Source organism: Vulpes lagopus, chromosome 18, assembly GCF_018345385.1.
Source record: "Vulpes lagopus strain Blue_001 chromosome 18, ASM1834538v1, whole genome shotgun sequence".
Lineage (NCBI taxonomy): Eukaryota > Metazoa > Chordata > Mammalia > Carnivora > Canidae > Vulpes > Vulpes lagopus.
Window position 1 is genome coordinate 21,331,090 of NC_054841.1, and position 20,836 is coordinate 21,351,925.

Genomic DNA, 20,836 nt, shown 5'->3' on the forward strand with positions numbered 1-20,836 from the left:
TGCCAGAGTGAGAGCACCACCCCTTGAGGACCAGTAGAAGGATCAACTCCTTGTCAGGGGAACCAAGACAGAACTGGAGCTAGAGGGAGGCAAGGTGTGTGTGTGTATTGGGGGGGGGGGGCGGTGAGCAGAGCAGAGAGATCCAGTGTGGCCCTGCCGGCACCTTGGTCCTCACTCAGCCCAGCTCTGGCTTGGTCCTACTGTCATGGCCTGCTCCAAAGCCTCCAGTGATGAATGGATACACAAAATGTGGTCTCTCCACACTACGGAATAGTCTTCGGCCTTAAAAGGAGGGCGGTTCTGACCCAGCTCCAGCAAGGATGAACCTGGGGGACATGATGCTGAGTGAAATAAGCCGGGAGCAAAAGGACAAGTACCGGAGGATCCCGCCTCCACGAGGCTCCGGGGCAGCCAAACTCAGAGACGGAAGGCGCGGGGGTGGCTGCCTGGGGCTGGGGAGCCAGGACGGGGGCAGCATCCAGAGCTTCAGCTGGGCAGGATGCCCAAGCTCTGGAGATGGATGGTGGCGGTGGCTGCGCAGCGACCCAAACGGATTGGATGCCACTGAACTGGACACTTCAAAACGGTTCCAATGGTAAATGTGACGTTGTAGATATTTTAGCACAATTTTTTAAAAAAGCCTCCGGTGGCTACCCCGGCCCGCAGCAGCGGCTTGCCCACCTCCGAGGTCTCCCCGCCGTGTGCCCCGAGCGCGGCCCAGCCCCCACCGCCTTGGCTCCGGTCCCGCCTGAGCCTTCCCTCTCCCGTCTGTCCCCCTCGTCCCCCTCGTCTGTCCCCCTCTTCTCCACCTGCTGCTCTTTCCTCACCGCTTACACTCACAGGTTCTCTCTCGTCTCAAGTACTGTGCCCCTCCCAGCCTGACTGTAAGGCCCCCAAAGGCCGGACGGAGGCGGGAGTCTCTTTGGTTTACTGCTCCATCCTGGCAGCTGGAACCACACCGGGCACACTGGGCACGTGGTGGGTGCTGGATGAACGCTGCTGCTGTGACACCTGACATATACGGTGACTTTGGCGGAGGGCAAAGGACCCCATTCTCCCGGCTCCGGGCCACCGGGGGGCTCCAGGAAACCCTCACGCTCAGGGTGCCTGATGGGGGAGCGTCAGGCTCTCGGGCTGGGCATCCAGAGTCTGCAGCTCTGGCTCTGCTGGACCCCAACTGTGGCCCCCCCTGCCATTCCTGGACACTTACATGTGCCCTCCCCCCTCGCTGGGACACAGTTCCTGGAGTCCCAGCTCGCAGGTGGCCCTGGGCCTGGAGATGCCTCCCCTGCCCCGGCCAGGGTGGAAGCCCTCCAGGGTGGAAGGCCCCGATGGTCTCTGAGCACTGTTGTCGCCTCACTGGAGCATAATGACCCACCTAAGGTGTCTGTCTCCCCCAGCCTGGGAGCTCCCCCAGCACAGGACCCCTGCACTGCCCAGCATGTGCTGAATGAGTGAATGAATGCATGAATGCATGAAGGGAGAAAGGTCAGACAACCACCCAGAGGACCTCAGTTCTCAAAACTGTAAGAAAGAAAAAAAACAAACAAAAAAAAGGAGACAGAATCATTCATTTATTGGGTACCTACTATGTGCCAGAATGGAGTTTCTCGGGGAACTGTGCCCACTAGAGCAGGGCTAGGGACAGACAAATGGACAATATGGACACAGGCATCCTGAGTCCAGCCCCAGCAGGCTGGGCCCTCCTCACCCTCCCTCCTCCTGGCCCTCATGACCACTGGCCGCCCGAACCCAGCCTGGCCCACAGGCGCCCCACCACACTGATGGGCAAGCCAGAGGCTCCCCGAGAGGGCCCATAAAGTTGTCATATGAAATGTGACCGAGAATGAAATGGGGCAATAAACAAAGGCCAGCAGTGCCAGGAAGGGCTGTAGCTGCTCGCAGGCAGCTCTCTGCACCCCTGAGGCCCATAGGCCAGCACCAGCAACTCTAGGGGATCACCTTTCTTTTTTTCTTTCTTTCTTTTTAAAGATTTTTTATTTATTCATGAGAGACAGAGAGAGAGAAAGAAGCCAAGACACAGGCAGAAGGAGATGCAAACTCCCCGCTGAGCAGGGAGCCCCATGCGGGACTCGATCCCAAGACCCTGAGATCATGACCTGAGCCAAAAGCAGGTGCTTAACCGGCTGAGCCACCCAGGTGCCTCTGGGATCAGCTTTCCCACCAGAGGCCCACAAGGCGCCACAGAGCGGATGTGTCTGAGCCCGCATAATCCTCAGAGCAACCCTGCAGGTCAGGGTCATTGACGCTTTACTACAGGTGGGAAAATGGATCTCACAGCAGGTTGGGGACAGGAGTGGGGACTGGGACCCAGGCCTTTGAGAAGCTGGGATTCAGACTCAGGCCTTGGGACCCCAGAGGGCCAAGTCCTCCCCTGTCCTCTCCTGATGCCAATGCTGCAGTGATAAAGGCAAGAAGTAAGGGGGGTGGTACACCTAAGGGCCCCTGTATCTCCCCCTGTCCCCCCCTCCATCCATACTTGAGCCTTTTCCAGCGACTTGAGAAACAAAACTGAGAGAAGAACCTGGGGGCCACCGAGGGCAGTCCCCTGCCCTGGGACTGAAGGAGGCAAGCCCCTCCAGGCACTGTGCACGGGACCTTACTTCATCCTCCCAAGGACTAGAGGAGGCGGTCCTCCTTATCGCCAGCCGCATCTCGGAGGGAAGTAGCATGGTCCAGAGAGGGAGCGTCAGTGCCTGAGGTCACACAGTATGAAGGGACAAGGCCAGCTGCCAGCCCTAAGGCTGACTGAAGAATTTCCCAAGCAGAATCTGAGTCCTCCCTCAGCATCCCTGCCCTACAGCAAAACAGGCCTGACTCCTTGGGGGTCATTTCCAGAAAGCCCGCTCTGTGCCCAGCTCGGCTGGGTGCCAGGGCTGTGAGGGTGTGTGGCATGGGGTCAGGAAGGCCCGCGGCCACCCTAACTCTCAGCTGAGAGGCAGAGGAGGGGAAAGGCTGCAGAGGGAGTGTCTGACGAAGCCCTGGCTCATCCGTGACTCTCACCTTGCTCCTGAAATCAGGAGATGTAAAACGTCCATAAGGGGAAAATCCAGATAAAAACATGAAACAGCCCCCAGGGACTCAGAAGCCGGCCTCGTAGAAGGAGCCCGGCAGGCAAGAGCCAGAGCCCTCTCCTCCCTGGGGACGGGTGCAGAGTGTCTGCTCTGGGGTGGGCAGGGCTCAGGGGAGGGTTCTTGGTTTCCCCCTGGGCGGCCCCTGGGCCCTGGGCCGCTGTGTGAATCGATGATGGTTGTTTGATCTCGGAGTGGACACGTTTTTCTCTTCTTAAGTGCAAGAAGGCCATTTGTACGACAGCTCAGGGAATTGCAATATGCCTTAGAGGGAAGAGGGTGGCCTGGGCACGCAGAAGGAGCTCAGGTCCTCCCCACAGAAGGAATGAAGGAGATCAACCTTCATGACCCCACCGTCCTGGGCTTCCCAGGATGCTCCGGCCAGGCCCTGGCCCTCCTGGGGCCCAGAGTCCACAGGAAGGGCAGACACGCAGATCAGTGACTACCATATGGACAATGGCGGGGACTGAGCCTGCACTGCCATGTACAGTTGTTCAGGGTGTGCACTGTTCACTTAGCCATGAATCACGGTCCCCTCTTCTCCTTCCCCAGAGACATCCAGAAGCTTGGGCTGGAGGTGTGAGTGTTAGGGAAGATGAACGCAGGCCCACGTCTGCCTGAACTCAGGGATGGCTTCTAGGAGGTGGGTCCTGCTTGGACTCGAGAGCTGGTCAGAGTTGGCAGAGTTAGGAGGAGCTCCGAACAGGAGAGGACACGCCCGAGACAGTCTCAGGAGTCCAACGTTTTGGGGACCGTCTTCACCATTTCTGCAGGATCCCCCAAGCACCTGCGCTGTTATTTACTTAATATTTATTTTCAAAGCACCTTTCCCTTTTTACTTAAATAAATTCAGCTTAAAAGGAGACTTTTATTGCCGCCATAAACGGAAAATCAGCATCCCTTGCCATAAATAGAGGGGAACTGTAAAAATAGACACGAGGAGAGCCACACAGCTCTGTAAATTCCGGCCGGCCAGGCGGCCTGCTGGAGGCTGCGGGCCTCAGAGTCCGTCCTCCCGCAGGAGCAGGGAGCTGGCAAGAGTCACGCATTAAATTCAGAGCAGCGCCAGGCAGAGGCTCTTCTCGGGCAGGAGGACTTGGGGCACGGGGCCCCCCGAGGGGCGGACGGGTGGGCAGCCACCTCCACCGCCGTCCTGGCCTGGCTTCCCCTTCAGCCCCCGGCCCCACTCCCAGCCGTGGCCTGCAGGGGCCCGGGGACGGGAGCCACCCTGCCACGCACCTGTCACACCCTCCGGCTGACCCCACGGCCGCCGGTGTGGCCCAGCGGCAGGCTCCCTGCGTGCTGCACGCGCGGGCACAGCTCACACCCACTCAGGCCCCGCTCGCAGAAGGGGTGAACAAAGAAACGAAGGGTGGGTGCCCTCCTGGCCTCCACTGCTCCAACTGGGGAAGCGGCCTCCTGAGGCACCGGCTTCCCTCCCCCCAAATGAGGAAAGAACATTATTTTTGTATTACAACAAACATGAATATATTATGGACTAGAATACAGAATTCATGCATTTTGAATGACATAGGAGAACATCAAAGCAATGTTGCCCCTGGTGGGGAGCTGTTCAGGCCGCGGCGGCGTGGGGCCGACCCCCCAGTCCAACGCCCTCGGCCTGATGGGGGCAGAGGCCTCCCCTGTCTCCACGGCCCCAGGCTCCACAGACCTTGCTCTGCTTAAGGGTGGGGGTGGGGGGCTGCTGTGTCAGCTGAAGCGGGGATGGACCAGGAGGAAGCAGAGGGGCTCCGGGAGGCAGTGAAGCCTGGGACTTACAGCGACGCCTGGGTGTGCAAGCTGCAGCTCTGCCCGCAATTGCTGTGTGGCTTCGTGAAAGCTGCTTCACGTCTCTGAGCATCAGTTTCCCATACGTGTCGTTGCTTCCTGGCTTATTTTGAATATTAAATGAACTAATGCAGATGAACAGTCTGTTTCCGTGTGCGGGACACAGTAGAGCCTCCACGCCTGCCGTTCCCTGGTGGCAGCCACTCACTGCTGAGTTTTACACACACACACACACACACACACACACACACACACACGGACACTTGCCCAGGTGGGGTCCCTGCCCGGCCCCACTGACTGGGAAGAAGGGCTGCCCCAACCAATAAAAATTCAAATAGCTGGGGCACCTGGGTGGTTCAGCGGTTTGGCACCACCTTCGGCCCAGGGCGTGGTCCTGGAGACCCAGGATCGAGTCCCACGTCCGGCTCCCTGCAGGGAGCCTGCTTCTCCCTCTGCCTGTGTCTCTGCCTCTCTCTCTCTCTATGTCTCTCATGAATGAATGAACAAAATCTTTAAAAAAATTTCAAATAGCTAATATTTTGAGCACTCACTGTGGGCTAAGCACCTAATGATGTGGTGCCTCAGTTTGCTCATCTGTAAAATGGGGGTGATGGTAATAGCTACCTCATGAGGCCGTTGTAAGGATCAAATGTGTTGACATTTATAAAGAGGACTGCCTGGCACAGAGGATGTGCTATAGAGATGTTTCCTCTGTACTTAGTTTGTAACTGAAGTAAAATTCATATAACAAAATGAACCATTTTAAAATGAACAAGCCGGGACACCTGGGAGGCTCAGTGGTTGAGTGTCTGCCTTTAGCTCAGGTCATGATCCCGGGGTCCTGGGATCGAGTCCTGCATCAGACTCCCCGAGGGGAGCCTGCTTCTCCCCCTGCCTGTGTCTCTGCCTCTCTCTCTGTGTCTCTCATGAATAAATAAATAAAATCTTTATTAAAAAAATAAAATGAACAGGCTGGTGGAGGTTGTGCCACCACCACCTCCATCTAGTCCACAAACATGTTTTTCCCCTCAAAGGGAAACCCTGCACCCATTAAGCAGTTATGCTCCGTTCTCCCAATCCCTGGCAACCACTAATCTGTGCTTGTTCAGTCTCTGGATTTGCTATTCTGGATATTTCCCTGGCCCTATTACAATAGAGTAATATGGGGTCTTTGGGGACTGGCTTTTTTCACTTAGCATCATGTTTTTGAGGTTCATCCACACTGCTGCATATATCAGGTTTCATTTTTATAGAGACGCTTCCTTAATAAGATAAAATCTCTCACCAGATCCCCCAAACAACCCAGGGAGTAGCCACTCTCACTCTCCTCTTCTTGGGGATGAAGAAACTGAGGCACAGAGAGAGTGAGGACTTGCCCAGCCCCCAGCCCGGCAGCCCTGCCACAGCTGGGCGGGCAGTGCTGGTGCCTGCGGCTGGGGGCAGGGTGCCTCCCACGGCCACCAGCACATATTGAGGGAGACAGCAGTGGAATTACAAATCTAGGGAGATTTAAGGAGAGTGAAAATATTCTGGCACTTGCAGGATTGTGGGAGTCAAGCAGGTTTCCCCAGTGGAATTCCCGCCTCCTCTTCCCACACATCTGGGCCACAAGGAGTGAAAGGTTTGGGAGGTGGGGAGGCAAGTGGGGGAATGTGCAGGGAACCAGGGACAGGGCAGGAACCAGGATGGGGGAGCTGGGACGGGAGAAGGCAAACAGGCGTCCTGATGTTCGTGCGGACGGCCATTCTTTTCCTCCTTGTCTCTACAGCCTGCAAAGCCAGTTGCACAGATGGCTAGCCGGGCTCAGAGAGCTCGAGGGAGGTCAGGAGTTGAGCCTGAGAGTCTGACCCCAAAGCCCAGGGAGGCACCATCCTTGCTGCCTGCTGGAAGTGGAGAGGGGGTGAATGGGGGAAGCAGAGCAAGGCCTCATCATCCGCACGGAGGAGCAGCTGCCTCGGAGCCCAGAAAGGAGCATCCCCAGGTTCACTGAGAAGGAGAAAGACAAGGGAGAGATGTGGGGGAGGTGCCAAGGGGGGCAGCGAGAAGACCAGAGCAGAAGGGGAGACGGCACCTGAAAGCCAGGTGCAGACACCAACAGGAAGGGAGAAACTGAGGCAGACTCTGGCAGCCGTGCCATCTCTCCGGGACCTGGTGTGGGTCGAACGCAGCCCCACTGGGGACCTAGTGCCTGCCCTGCCCCTCCCACGCCTGCCCAACTGCGTTTGGGAAATCCAGCAGCCCAGCAGTAACTGTATGAGCTCTGGAGTCAGGCTGACCCAGCTGTGAACCCCAACGGTAACCTCCTTGTGGCGGGCAACTCGCCAAGCCTCAGTGTCCTCATCTGTAAAATGGGCATTGTGGGGACTCAACAGGATCACACATGCCTGTAAGTGTCCAGCACCTAGTGGCCTCCGTGGACCATTATTAGGCTGGTGATGATCCGGCTGCTTTTCACCCTGCCTCTCCCAGGACGGCTTGCTCCAACTCCCCTTTCCCCAAGGCTCCCACCTCCCTTTTCCTCACCCAGAAGACTGACTGGCCTGGCCTTCTGAAACACAAGGCCTATTCTGGAACCAGACAATCTCCAGCTGAAGGGGTTCTGCCCCCACCCCAGGGCCTTTGCACTTACTGTTCCTGCTGCCCAGGAGGGGATTTAAGGGAAAACAGCAGAGCCAGGATGGGGTTCAGGACTCCCAGTGCCTAACTGGAGTTCAAAGACCACTGCTGGGTGGTGGACATAGGGAGACCAGCTGGTGAGTCTCAGGGCCCAGCCCCAGAGGCCTTCCATCAGCTGTCAGCCAGCCTGCCCTCCCCCTCCCTCTCCTCTGCCTGCCAGGAGACCATTAGTGCCGGGTTGTTTTGAGCGCAATTTCCACTACCATGCACTCTGGCCGCCGGGCCTCCATTAGGGACCCTTTCCTGGGGCCAATGACAGGCGGCAAACAGCTCCCCGGTGAGCCAGCCCTAATTGCAGCTGCCTCTGAGGCCGGAAATAATTTTTTTAGAGCCTCACAAAGCAAAACAGACACCCTGCCGTCTGCTCTTACCTTCCCTGCCTGGACCAGGCCCCAACCTGAGGACTGTGGGAAAGGGGGCTTCAGTCAAGAACCACAACCCCAAGTCGGCTAGTGAGGCTCAGAGGGGGCCCGGATTTAAGCCCAAGAGTGTTGACACCAAAGCCCAGGCAGGCACCATCCCCTACGACCTTATCACGCCAGGCTGAGGGGACCTAAGTCTGGGTTCTGCTCCCTGGCTGGGAATGAGGTGTGGGCCTCCAGCCTCCCACTGTGCCTGTTTCCTCCTCCGCAAGAGGGCATGCTGGTGGGCGCCTGGGACGCCCACTGGGGTGACCGTGGCCAGGCTCTGACAGGTGCTGGGCCCCCGTGAGGAGGCTGAGAGGCACGAAGGAGGGAGACAGGGTGGGAGAGGTAGGGACAGAGCCTCCTGCCAGGCAGACGAAATCGCTGATTTCCTGAGGAGAGAGCCTGGTGTGTGCAAGCATTAGAAAGGAAGCCGGTATAGGTACACACACGTGCACACACATGCACACACTCATGCATGCACACAAGCCCAGTTCCCACCTCCTGCCCAGCCCACGTTTCTGTCACCCCCTGCACACGGCGACAGCCTCGGCATCCTATGAGCTTGCACACTCAGCCCTAGTTCAGGAAGCAGCCTCTCCCCCTCCGGCAGCCACTCCAGCCTCCAAGTCCCTTTGGAGCCCCCTCAGTCACGTGGCAGGTCCCACCCGCACGCTAGCCACACCCCGTGCCTTTCCCATCCCTCCGGAGGCAGGTGGCGGAGGCAACACCAAGCTCCGCTGCCTGCCTTGGCCCATACGTGCACACAAGTCCCAGGCAGTGAGGGGAGGCTCCTGCGGCCTCCGGAGTCCCCTCGCAGCCCTGGCAGGCCCCGGATATCAGGGGTCTGCTTCCCCCAGGAAGTCTTCCTGACTGCATCAGGACACAGCCAGCACTCTCACGGGGAACCTTCAGAGACCCCCTCAGGCTAGTTCGCCTGTCTGAGCCACTTGCAGGGCTCTCCTCCCTGGTCTGCTCCCCCTCTTCCCTGTCCCCCACGCCCACCCCCCCAAAGACATAAGCCCAGAGCTTGCTGAGGAAGGAGAGGGAAGCTTGTTCCAGAAACCCCCACCCCCACACCCCTACCCCTCTGGGTCAGGTGGGAGGGCCGCTGGGGAAGGGGAGGGTCCCTGGCCCATTCCCCACTCTGCTGAGTACTTGCCCTGCATCCCGGGCCAGGCCTGGCTCCTCCCTGGGCCTCAGTGTCCTCCCCAGTGAAACGTAGGTTGCTTCCCCTGGCACCACAGGTGAGCTTTGGGGACCTCAACAAACCCGCTGGAACCAACCCAAACAATGTGGCATTTTTCTGAGGAAATGATCCAGTTTCCATCAGATGCTCCGGAGGATTGTGACCTCCAAGAAAATTAGGAAGCACGAGTCTAGACAAGCTCCAGTGCCCCTTGTAGCTCCAACACTTGGGCATTCATTCATCCACTTCATTCATTCACCTGACCTCTCCCGAGTGCCGGCTTTGCGTGCGTGTCAGGATGACACAGAGAATATACAAAGAATATACGCCTGTGTAATCCCGAGATGTCACCTGGAGAGAGGAATGTGTGCGTGCATGTGTGCGTGCGTGCATGTGTGTGCGTGTGAAGACGAAGAGGGAGAGGTGGGGCGACGAGAAGAGAGAGGGAGATGGATGCAGCAGACACAGGGAGAGGGACAAGGAAAGATGGAGAGTTTGAAAGATGGAGAGTGCTCTCAACCCGGAGAGAGGGGCATCGGAGAGAGGGGCAGACAGGGCGCTGGCCACAGCTGGGCACTGCCAGCCCCCTAATTGATAGCTCCGAGCAAGCATCCCCCACCCCCAGCTCCAGCTCTAACCTTCCAGATGCTCCCAGAGCCGTCATGCCTCGTGTCCCAAGGGCGCCAGCTTGGAGGGGCCGGGGAGGCGGGTCCACAGGCCCGGGCTACGGCGCAGAGGGTGCAGCCGGGCCCCTAGGCCGGGACGCTACGTGGCCACCTGGCTCCTTCCTGCCCGCCGCTCCTCCACCGCACATGAGCAAACACCCAAACACACGCACTCCACACACACTCAGGCAAAACCACCAGCCCCCCGCAGAACACCCGGGCAGGCGCACCCAGGGCCCCAGGCGTACCCCCCAAGGTCCCACCACCCCCACTGACCACAGTGCTGGGCTCTCGGCCCACGATCGTTCGGCCGGACCCCAGGCCTCCCCAGCATTTTGGCCTCCTGGATCCCGGGAGAATCCGATGAAGCCAGGGTGCCGCTCCGGAACAAAGCAACGGTCCACACGCCCACCGGGCTTGGCAGCAGCGGCAGGACAGATGAGCGGCGAAGAACGCCAGCCCTGCAGCCGCACGAGCTGGGCTCAGGCCTGGCCTTACCATTTGCCAGCTGTGTGGCCTCAGACAAGCCTCCATGCCCTGGGCTGTAAAATGGGAGCATCCTCCTCATGGGGTATGTGAGGCTAAAGGGAGGAGGTGAAGGAATAACAGGCGCAGAGAAAATGCTGGATGATTGCTGCCTGGTGTCTTGATTCCCAGCCCCCGGAAGGCCACTAAGTGCCATGGGCTCCATCCTCACCTGCTGCCTGGAAGGCAAAGGAAAGGGCTTGGTGGCTGGGAGTCTGGGGGGGTGGGGGTGCAGGTGGAAAGATTCTAGAGGCTCAGAGCCTATGTGAACTCGCCATTGTCGGGGGTTGCTGAGGCCGAGAGAAGGGCAAGAACCTGCCAAGCGACCACACCAAGGCTCAGGATCTACTTCTCCCTCCACAACTGTGGCACTTTAACTCGGAGCTGAAGTGAAGTGACAAAGGAGCCACTGCCTCACCTCTCCACACAGGAGACAGCAGAGGCCCTCACTCCCGCCCTGTCCCCGGTGGGTGGGGAGCCCAGGTGTGACAGATCGTTATTAACCACCCACGGTGTGCTGACTTCTCTGCCCACTTCACCGGTCTGTGCTCCTTGGGGAAATAAAGCAGGGATTCCCTCCATGACACCCCCACTTAATAAATGGTCGGCTCCAGCTTGCATCTCTTGTGCGACAGGGAGCTCACTACTTGGTGTCCCCCCTGCCCTGGGAGTGCCTTTTCCGAGCTGAACATCATCTCCGCTTCTTCACTCTTATCACAATTTATACTTATATATTTTTTATGGGTTTAGTTGTCTGAGCAAGAACCTTATCTGTCTTCTTCACTAATATGTCCCCAGTGGCTAAAAGAGCCTGGTACATGGCAGGTGCTCAACCGATATTTGTTGAATGAATGAAGGAATAAATGAATGGTCGCTTCTAATAGCTGACAGCAGCCTCTGCTAGGCCAGCAGTTCCCGATGAGAGTACAGAGTCCGGGGGGCAGGGGGCAGCGCGTGCGCCAGCAGCCCCCACGTCCAGTCATTCCTACACACAGACCTGCCTCTGTACCACCCTCACTGTTCTGTCCTTAATGTTTTCCCAGAAACTAACTCACTATTTTTTAATATCCCCGTTAGTCTCATCCTAAGCAATCATATCTGTGAAATCACAGTCTTGATGTGCTGGTTTTATTTTTCCAATCCACATTAAAATAAATGCATAACTATTAAAACATAAGAGGTTTGTCTAGGTTCTGCCTTAACCCATCTCTCAGTGGGACCCAATCCTGCTGAGGGTCCCGGGGGTTCTTGGGGAGGGGGTTTCAACTGGGTGTGATGGAGTGGAGTCCCAAAGATCCCTCTGGCGACTTCCAGGAAGGGGAGGGGGCCTGCCCTTGACGAGGGTGACCTGGAGGAGTCGCAGCCCCTCTGCCTCCCCAGCCCCATCTGCCTTCTCCACAGCAGCAGGTGCCAGAGGGACCTCAGGGCCTCCAGGTGGCAGAGGGGAAGATTTCTTCCCCCAGGGAGATCACAGCCCCTTTTTCTCATAGAGAGTCTCACCTCACCAGGGTCAGGGAGAGGGGTGCACACACCCTGGCACCCCGTTACCCTCAGGGCTGTAGCATCTCATACACACTCCAAGGGTCCTGGGTCTGCCCACTGCATAATCAGCCTTGGCCACCCGGGGATGTCCTTGTACTGGTCAGTGAGGATGAGGGAGGGGATCCAACCTTGTGATCATTCTACTAAACACACGGCTTCCCTATGAAATTAAAATTACGTGAATGTTTCAAACTGCATTAACTTGGAATACACAAAAGTTTTAGCATTCAGACCTCAGATTTCTCCCTCCTCCTCCTCTCTGGGACTCAACAGTATTGTGAGCCTGGACTCTGGAGTCACGGTCCTGGGTTCAAATCCAGACTCCGACACTTGCTAGGTTAGCGACGCTGGGCAAGCCTTCTAACCTCACTGAGACTCCGTTCCCTCATGAATACACTTGGCCAGGGGAAGTCCCCTCCTTTGAAGGCTCTCGTGGGGGTCAAATGAGACAACACCATTTAAGGCCCCGGCATGATGCTCAGTAAACATTTGCTTCTGTACATTTCTCACCTTATTTGCACAGAGTTGGATAAGGTGACCCCAAAAGCCAAGTGGTGACCTCCCAGGCCATTCGGGCAAATGCACCCTTGCCCATGGCCTTGGTCCTGCCCTCCATCTCCTGTCCAGGGGGCTGACCACCCTCCCTCACCCCTGCCCCTGCCCCCTTGTTTGTCATGAGGAGACTTCCCCCCAACACCCCTGCTGTCACTGTGTCACCGTGTCACCGTGGAGATGAGCCGAATTCTTGTCCTGCCGGCCGCCCACGGCTCCCACTGCTTCGGGAAAAGGCCGCCGGAGCCGCTGATAGGCAAGGTGTCAAAACCAATTGGTGTGAAGGACTCGGGGAAAACCGCTTGTGAGGGCCAATTCCCCACAGGAGGCCGGGAACCCTCAGCCCAAGGCCGAGTGTTTACGGGCGTAATTGATAGAATAATCACCAACACCCGAGACAATGCGAACACATTTTTAACATCATAACCTTCGGAAGACAGCACTCAATTTTCTCCATCTCCCAGCCACCAAACTAGCCGGCTTATTTGTGGCGAGATACCCACAGTTCGGTAAGGAATGAGAGGATGCCAGAGTGGGTTTTCAGTGCGCAGGCCGTTTGCCAAACGGCCGGTGGCCCCCGCCCATCCCTCAGCACCCCGCTGCTCCTTCCTGGCAACAGAGAACCTCAGGACAGTGAATCACTCAATGGACAAAGCGCTGGGCCAAGCCAGGATCCGTGTCTGCATTGGGGTGTATTAATAATTGAAGGTGCTGGTCTAGGTGTGTGTGTGTGTGTGTGTGTGTGTGTGTGTGTGTGTGTGTGTCTGGGCGGGAGTGGAAGGACGGATGTTTGCTGCAGTGTAAGGCTTCCTGGGGCTCCTCTGAGGGTCCATATGCCTACTCCAGCTTGGCCTTCTCCCTCTCTTGCAAAACCGAACCAACCCAGCAGCCCCTGGCACCAGACAATGTGCCGTCCCTACACGTGTCATCAGGCCGGGGTGAGTGTCTAAGGCAGTGGCTCCCCAACTCCAGGCTGCCCTGGAATCATCTGGAGAGTTTCTTAAAATGAAGATTCCAGGGTCTCATCAACAATCATTTTGGCCAATGGGCCTGGGGGTGGGGGGGTTGGACCCTGGGATCTGCATTTTAACACACTCCCTGGTGATTCCAAGGCAGGAGGTCTGCAAAGATCCTGCCCTCCAGACCCCTGCCTGGCCAAGATCTGGAAAAAAGGACTGGAGAAGGAGTCCAGCCCAGCTATCTTCTTTTTCCAACTGGCATGCGGCCTCAGCAAGATCCCGTCCATCACTTTCCTAAGCTGCTGGTTCTTCCGGGTGGCACCCACTGCGTTACAAGCTCTCTGGGGAGCTGGAAGGGAGCACTGAGATAGGGCTCTGCAGAAGGAGGAAGTCCTGTCACGTGACTCGCCAAACCTGGCCAAACCTGCTGGGAGGTCGTCCTGGAGGAGGCAGGCATAGCTCTCCAGCTCTCAGCGCAGACTCAGTGACCTTGGGCAAGTCACTGGGCCTCTCCGAACCTCACTATCCTCATATGACCAATGCCAGCTTTGTGTGAATAACGTCAGTCTCCGTGAGTTAACACTGGCAAGGGGTTCGGCAGCACGTAGCCCACAGTAGGCAGTTCACAAATGCCAGCTCCTCCACCTGCCTCCCCCACCTCTGCTGGGCTCAGGGCAATGCGCTAACCCTTTCTGATGAGGAATAATCAAAACAGTGGCCATTAACTGAGTACCTATTGGGGACAAACACGGACCATCACGATTGGGATTGGGACCAGCCTCCCAATATCCTATGCCTCCCTAAAAAGCATGCACTGTTCACCCCCCATTCATTCTTCATGCCTTTAAAAGGCCCTCTGCGAAGTGGCCAGAGGGGAGGTAGCAGAGAGATGGGAAGCAAGACAGATGTCCTTGCTGACCCAGCTGACCACGGGCTCTTCCTGTGACAAGTCCCGGGGGCAAGGCATTAGCCTGGAGGCTGGGCTGGGCTCAGATTGAGCTGGAGAGGTGAGGAGCCCCCAAGTGGTTGGGGTCCATGGGCTCCTCCAGAGGAGCCCCCACTTCCAGCCTCCCATCCCCACCTCCAGACATCGAGACGCCTCCCTAACCCGGCCACATTTCCTGAATCAGCTGAGGACACGCGGAGCCCAGGAATAATGAAACGATCAGGCTCCAATCTGCTAAACAGCAATTTCTGGGCTTTTTCAGCACACACAGCTTTTATCAAATTGGTATTCTCCTCCTGAACACAAATGGCTTATTAGACATGACCCACTTATTCGCCGCGTCTCACTATCATTAATAACAGTTTCTTTTTGTGATTAAGTGAGTGGCTCCAAACCCTTCCTGTGGTCGGGCTCTTGGCCCAGCAGAGGGGCAGCCGTGGGGGCTCCCCGGGATCCACTGCTTGGTGACTTTGAACCTGGCAATGTCGGGAGAAGGCAGTCTGACCCCTGCAGAGCAGCCTGGCCTTCTCGTTTCGTGAGGGACGCAAGGAGCCTCAGAGGGCTGACCCACTCGCCCAGAGCTGCCCAGGGGGTCAGGGAGAGAAGCCAGGTTTCCCCACAGTCAGTGCTGAGTCCTCTCCGTCTAGCTCCTCCTCTGGGCCTGAGCGGGACCTGGCCGGGGTTCAGAGGCGACATTATAGCAGGCAGGGCAGAGCCGTCCCCCTAAGCAAGCCTGGCACCAGGGGGCAGCCAGAGACTACCACACAAAGGGCGAACCCCGATTCCCTATGAGGGGCCACCTCGGGGCCTCACGACTGACAGAGCAGCACCCAAATCCTTGGGCCCTGATGCTCTAGGGACAGGATGACCATAAACCTCAGAGCCCCAGTCCTCGTATCTCTTGGGACTAGAAACTCAGGAAAACCCTTCCTTGGAAAACCCTCCTCGTATAAGTTCTAACCATGCCAAGGAACTGAGGAGAACGAGGAGGGGAGCGGAAGGAGGAATTCCCAGTTTCCTTTAAACGGGAGGGAATCTGACAGGGAGATGAATATCCTGGAAAAAGCTCTGTCTTTGCCCAACAGACCCTGTGGCCAGTCCCTGCTCAACCACTCACTCACTGTGTGACCTTGGGCAAGTCCCTTCACCTCTCTGAGCCTTGGTTTCTCCATCTGTAAGTTGAGGATCAAAATCACCCTTCCCCTGTTTACCAGTGCTCCAGCCAGGTCGGTAGAAATTTGATGAGGGATATGAAGAGTACAGAGATGAAAGAGAGAGCACTTATACCAAACGTGGTGAGGCAGAAGGGCGCAGGGACTCGTGGCTCCCCAAAAACAGAGACCCCCGAGAAGGGCTTTGGAAGCCTCTACTCCTCCCCCCTTGAACAACCCCACTCGGGCATCAGGCGCCAGCAAAGCCTCCTCTAATTACCCACCCCCACCCACTTTCCCATTAGAATAAATCACACAGTTCTCCATTCTTTGTGCAAACCTCCCCCCACCAGCCCTGGGCATACGGTGCCCAGCACCGGTGCTGCAGCCTCCCCCACCAGACTGGGAAGGGATGGATAGAAGAAGGGTCTCCATTTTCATCTATGCTCTGGTCCCCATTCTGGAGCCTGGCTCATGGGGGTAGGGGGAGCCCCCACAGCTAGCAGCCTCAGATGCTACAACTCTGCTGCCAACTTGGGCTCCTCTGGGGCCGAAAGGAGCTTCTGACACTCGGGCAACCAATGTGGGATTGCTTGCTTGCTCCCTGGCTCCCATGGCGGCTGAGTTCATTTCCCACCTTTCAGTTCCCGGCGCCGAGGATGAGGATGGGTGCGTACCCTACGGAAAGATGGCAGGGGCTTTCTGCCCACCCCCGGAGACAGACAAAAGCACCTGGAATCATCCTTCTTCCCCTTCCGTGCCTGTGGCTGGAAGCAGCAATCCCAACTATTCCAATGTCTTTGAGGGGCTCCCGCCAAGCCTTCATCACCCACCCTGCAGGGGCGGCTGTGGTCCCAGACTACTGGTTCCCAAGTGGCAGGGTCTTCGGTCCCCCAGGACCTTTCCCGGGGGGTTTCAGGGGCAGGTGAGGAGTGGAAGGGGATGAGGGCAGCTGCAGGGTTAAGCCCAGGGAAGGGAGAGGCAGATGGGCAGAGGGGAGTGGGCGAGCAAAGTGTGTTCACAAGTGTGTGTGCGCGTGTGTCTGCAGGCAGAAGGGCAGGCGAGAGTTGTGCAGTGTGAGCGCTGGGTGCCGGCGGGCAGGGTGCGAGCCCACCAACCTCGTGTGTGTGCGCAGGGGCATGGGTGTGAGTGTTCGTGAGTGAGGCGGGGACCCAACAGGGGGAGGGCAGGAGTTGCGAGTGCGGGAGCAGTGAGTGTGCCCGCGGCTGTGCAGCCCCGTGGGGTCCTGGAGCGTGAGGATCGCGGGTGTGCTGGGGGTGGGGGCTCTCCCCGCCGGCGGGAGCGGGCTGCCCACGGGGGGCGGGGCGGGGGCCCGGGGCCCGGCAGGGGGCGCCCTGCCGCGGGGCTCCCTCCGCCGGGCCCGCGCGGGTTCCAGCCCGGGCGCCGCCAAGTTGGGAGCGGCGCGGCCCGGGGTGGGGTTCGGTGGGGAAGTCCGCGCGGGCGGCGCCCGGACTCACCGTGGCCGGAGACGTGGTTGTCCCAGGGCGCGTGGCCGGCGGGCCGCGTGGCGCCTCCGAGTTGCAGGAAAAGTGCCAGGTAGTGGAGGGCGCCCAGCGCCGCGGCGAGCGGGGCCCCCATGCTGCGCGCTCGGGCCGGGGCGCCGCCGCCTCACATCGGGGCTCGGCCGGCCGCAGCCCCGCGCCCGCGCCCGCGCTGCCGTGCCCGCCGCGGCCCCGCTGCCCTCGCCGCCCGGCCCGGCGCGGCCCCGGCCCGGCCCGGTGCGCGGAGCGAGCGCACGCCCGGCCGGCCGCCTGCGACTGCGGGACTCTTCCCTCCGCGGAAGGCCACTCCGCTCGGCGCCGCGCCGCAGCCCGCGCTCCCGCCCGCCCAGGAGGCGGCGGCGGAGGGATCTGCCGCTTGATTTATCATCAAAGTTTTGCCCAGGCTGGGATTTTTAAAGCGGTACCGGCAACTCGCCCCGCCCGCCGGCGCCCCGCGGGGGCGAGCCGGGCGGGGGCCCCGGGCCCCGGCCCCGCGGAGCGCAGCGCAGCGCAGCCGGCCTCAGAAACGGAAACATCACCCAGCGGGGTGAGGAGAAGGACCGGTCCCCTGCCGCCAGCCCGGGGCGCCGAGCGAGTCCCAACTTGGCCAGCAGGGCGGTGCCGGGCAGGGGTCGGCGGAGGAGGGGCGGGGGGGCAGGTAGGGCAGCAACCTGGGCCGAGGCCCAGGGGACCGGTGATGGCCCCGCCGAGGCTTTAGCTCCCCTGGCATCCTGCCCGGATGTCTATCCCCGTCGGAGCCTCAACGTTCTCATCTGAGAAATGGGAATAGCAGCCACCTCCAGGGGTCCCGGTGAGGATTTGTGGAGTCGTGTGTTAAAGCGCTTAGCATAGCGCCGTCCTCATGGCTGGGAATGAATAGGTATGGCTGCTAGTGTCCCTCCTCTCCGCGTCTCAGTTTTCCTGTCTGCACAGTGGGAGCGAGGCAGGCCGGTTACGGGGGCTCCTTCCAGCGGGAAGACGCTGGGCCCCACGCGGTGGATTGGATCGCCCCCTCCTGGACTGTAAGCCTCTCTTCCTCGGACGCTGGGCCTAGATGGAATGGATGTTGGAGGGGCGGGCAGGTAACAAAGCCACTCCCATTCCCAAGACCAGGAATCCAAAGAGAGTCTCCGCTTCCTTCCCTGACGGTTTCACTGGGGCTGTTGGGACAGACCTTCAGGACGGACGTGAGGGCAGACAGGTGGCCTCATGTAAAAGATGAGGAAGCGCATTAAATCAGAGACAGCTTCTCCCAGGTGTCACAACGAGTCTGAGACGAGGTCCCTGATGCCGGGCCAGGGCCCCCTCCCGCTCTCATCCCGTGTCCTTCCTCAGGCCTCGCCCCCGCCCCGGTCCTGCCCGCCGCGGCTTCAGCACCGCGGGGGAGGACAGCGGCAGCTCGCCCCCATCCTTTTGGCCTCGGGGACCTCGCCTGGGCGGGCGCTCAGATTCGAAGATTCAGCACCGTGGACAGACCTTCCGGTTTCCTCTCCCGCCTCGCCGAATGGCAGTGAGCACTGCAGTCCACCCCCCTCTCCACAGACTACAGATAGATCCAGCATTGTGGACAGAGCCCCAAGTTTGAGAATGAGGCTAGAGCCCGAGGGACAGCTCCCCACCCCATCTTTATTCTGCCCTTGCATCGCCCCCCCCCCCCCAGTGTTATGGCGGGCAGCACACTGGATGGGGCCTATGGCCTCCAGCAGCAATCCAGTTCGTTCAAAACTCTGGACAGACCCCTGACGCCGCCAATTACATGTGCTATGTTTCAGCACAACGGAGCTCCCACAGGACGCTGCTTTCAGCACCGCGGACAGATCCCCGCCGTAGCCCCAACACCTTCCTGCCCACAGTCCCTGGAGGAAGAGGTTGGTTTTGCCTGATTGACTCACTTCTTTTCACTTCCTTCCCACACAGAGATGGTACTTAGGTTATCCTGGCATGGCCAGGTGTCTTGGACTCTACAAATGCATTTTCTCATTCATTAACTTGAGCCTCACTCCCAATAGAAATGGGCTCCATAGCCCCCATTATAAAGATGAAGAAACAGAATCTTTGAGATCACGTAGCAGCACCAAGCCTGAAACCCAGACTCTCGATTCCAGCCTGAGATCTCTCCAGGACAATGTGGTGGTTGAACTGGGTCTCAAACCCAGCCAGGGCTTTTTCTTCTTAACCCACAGACTGCAGGCAGGGGGGCACAGGGAAGGGGACAGGGAGGAAGAGATTAGAAGAGGGAAAACGAGAGAGTCCACTTGGGGGCTTCCAAGGAAGAAGGTCAGGGTGGGACAGCAGCATACTGCTGCTCTGCCACTAACTCACTGTTTGGCCTTCAAAAATCATTTCTCCTCATAGTTCTGGAACAGGGTTAAACACAGTGACCTCTAAGTCTCCTTCAAGGCCAGACCTCCAGAGATTGTCTGACTTTGAAAAGGCGTATGCTGTGAAGGCTCTGCCCCAAACCTTCCAATGGCCTTTTTTTATTACAGAAACCCCAACTTCTCTAGCTTGCACTCAAGGTCCCAGCCTCACCTCCTGCACATGCCCTCTGCCCAAATACCATTTCTACCACGTTCCCTCCCTGAACATGCCTGAACTTCATGATATCCTTTCCCTTTCAGGTGTTCCCCCCTCCTCTTGCGTGCCTTCCCCTTTGTCTAGTTGAGTCCCCCATAGACCAAGGTCCAGTCTGAGTCCCCCTGGAAGGTAATGACTTTCCTAGCCCCCAAGCCTCTGTTGGCCCATCACTGTGTGCCCAGCACCGGGCTAAGAACTTACCTTATCCGACTTCATCTTCAGAACAACCAGGCCACATACAGTAGAATAGTATGGTTGTTAAGTATGGATACTAGTTTTGAATCCTGCCACTTGCTAGCTGTGTGACCTTAGACAAGTTACTTAGCCTTTCTGTGCCTCAACATCCTCATCTGTAAAATAAAGATTATAATATCCCCATCACAAGATGATTGTGAGGGCTAAATGAAAAGCACTACATGGAAAGCCCTCAGAACAGTGCCTGGCACATGGTAAATACATACACGTGTTGGCTATTATTATTATCATTATTGCTGTTATTATTTACAGACAAAAACAGATGCTCAGGGAGGTTAGGTATCCTGTCCAATGTCACACAGCAAGGCAGTTTTAGAGCTATTCTGAGGCTAGCTATTCTCTATTCTCTCTTCTATTCTCTAGTTTTCTAGAGCCCATGATCTTAGGCAAAATACCTAAGGACATCTAATTCAACCGCCCTCTTTGCAACATAGGAAACTAAGGCCCAGAGAAGGTAAGTGACTCCCTCAGAGTCACACACCCAACCATGACAGAACTAGATCCAGGTCCTTTGTCTCCCAACTCGGGGCTCTCTCACTATACCATACTGTCCCATTTGCGTTTCCTGAAGCACCTAAATTGCAGCTAATAAATCACATTCACATCTATGATCTCATAATTCATACAACAAACCCTGAGGCCAGTATTATTATTACCTTATTTCTTTTACAGATAAGGAAACTGAAGCTCAGAGAGATAAGGTAACAAATACAAAGTTGCACAGTGAGGTGAGGGGGAAGCTGGAGGTGAAAGGAAGAGTCCCCAGCTTGAATTTCTCCCCTGCTTAATTCTGTCTTTTCTGCTCATGGATCCACGTGCAGTCACTGTGGAAGCTAAAAGCCCAATGGAGGCAGGAGGTAACCAAATACTATCCCAGAAAATAGTTGCCACGAATTCACCAGGGTGGGTGATTCTTGTCACTCTCTTCACTCTGGAAATGCTCCAGGAGAGAGTAAACATCCCATCCCTGGAGGCAATTAAACAAGCATCTAGTAGTCACGTGGATGCCATGA

The 20,836-nt window shown here is 57.7% G+C and overlaps 1 protein-coding gene across 1 annotated transcript in view; it reads right to left on the reverse strand.

Moving 5' to 3' along the window:
• The window catches only part of VSTM2L (V-set and transmembrane domain containing 2 like), a 39,371-nt gene extending 22,170 nt beyond the window's left edge, over positions 1-17,201 (reverse strand). Inside the window, exon 1 of the mRNA XM_041732243.1 lies at positions 16,968-17,201. Coding sequence (XP_041588177.1) covers positions 16,968-17,088 — 121 coding nt within the window. The 5' untranslated portion in view covers positions 17,089-17,201. The remainder of the gene's footprint in view (positions 1-16,967) is intronic.
• Between the last annotated feature and the right edge of the window lie 3,635 nt (positions 17,202-20,836).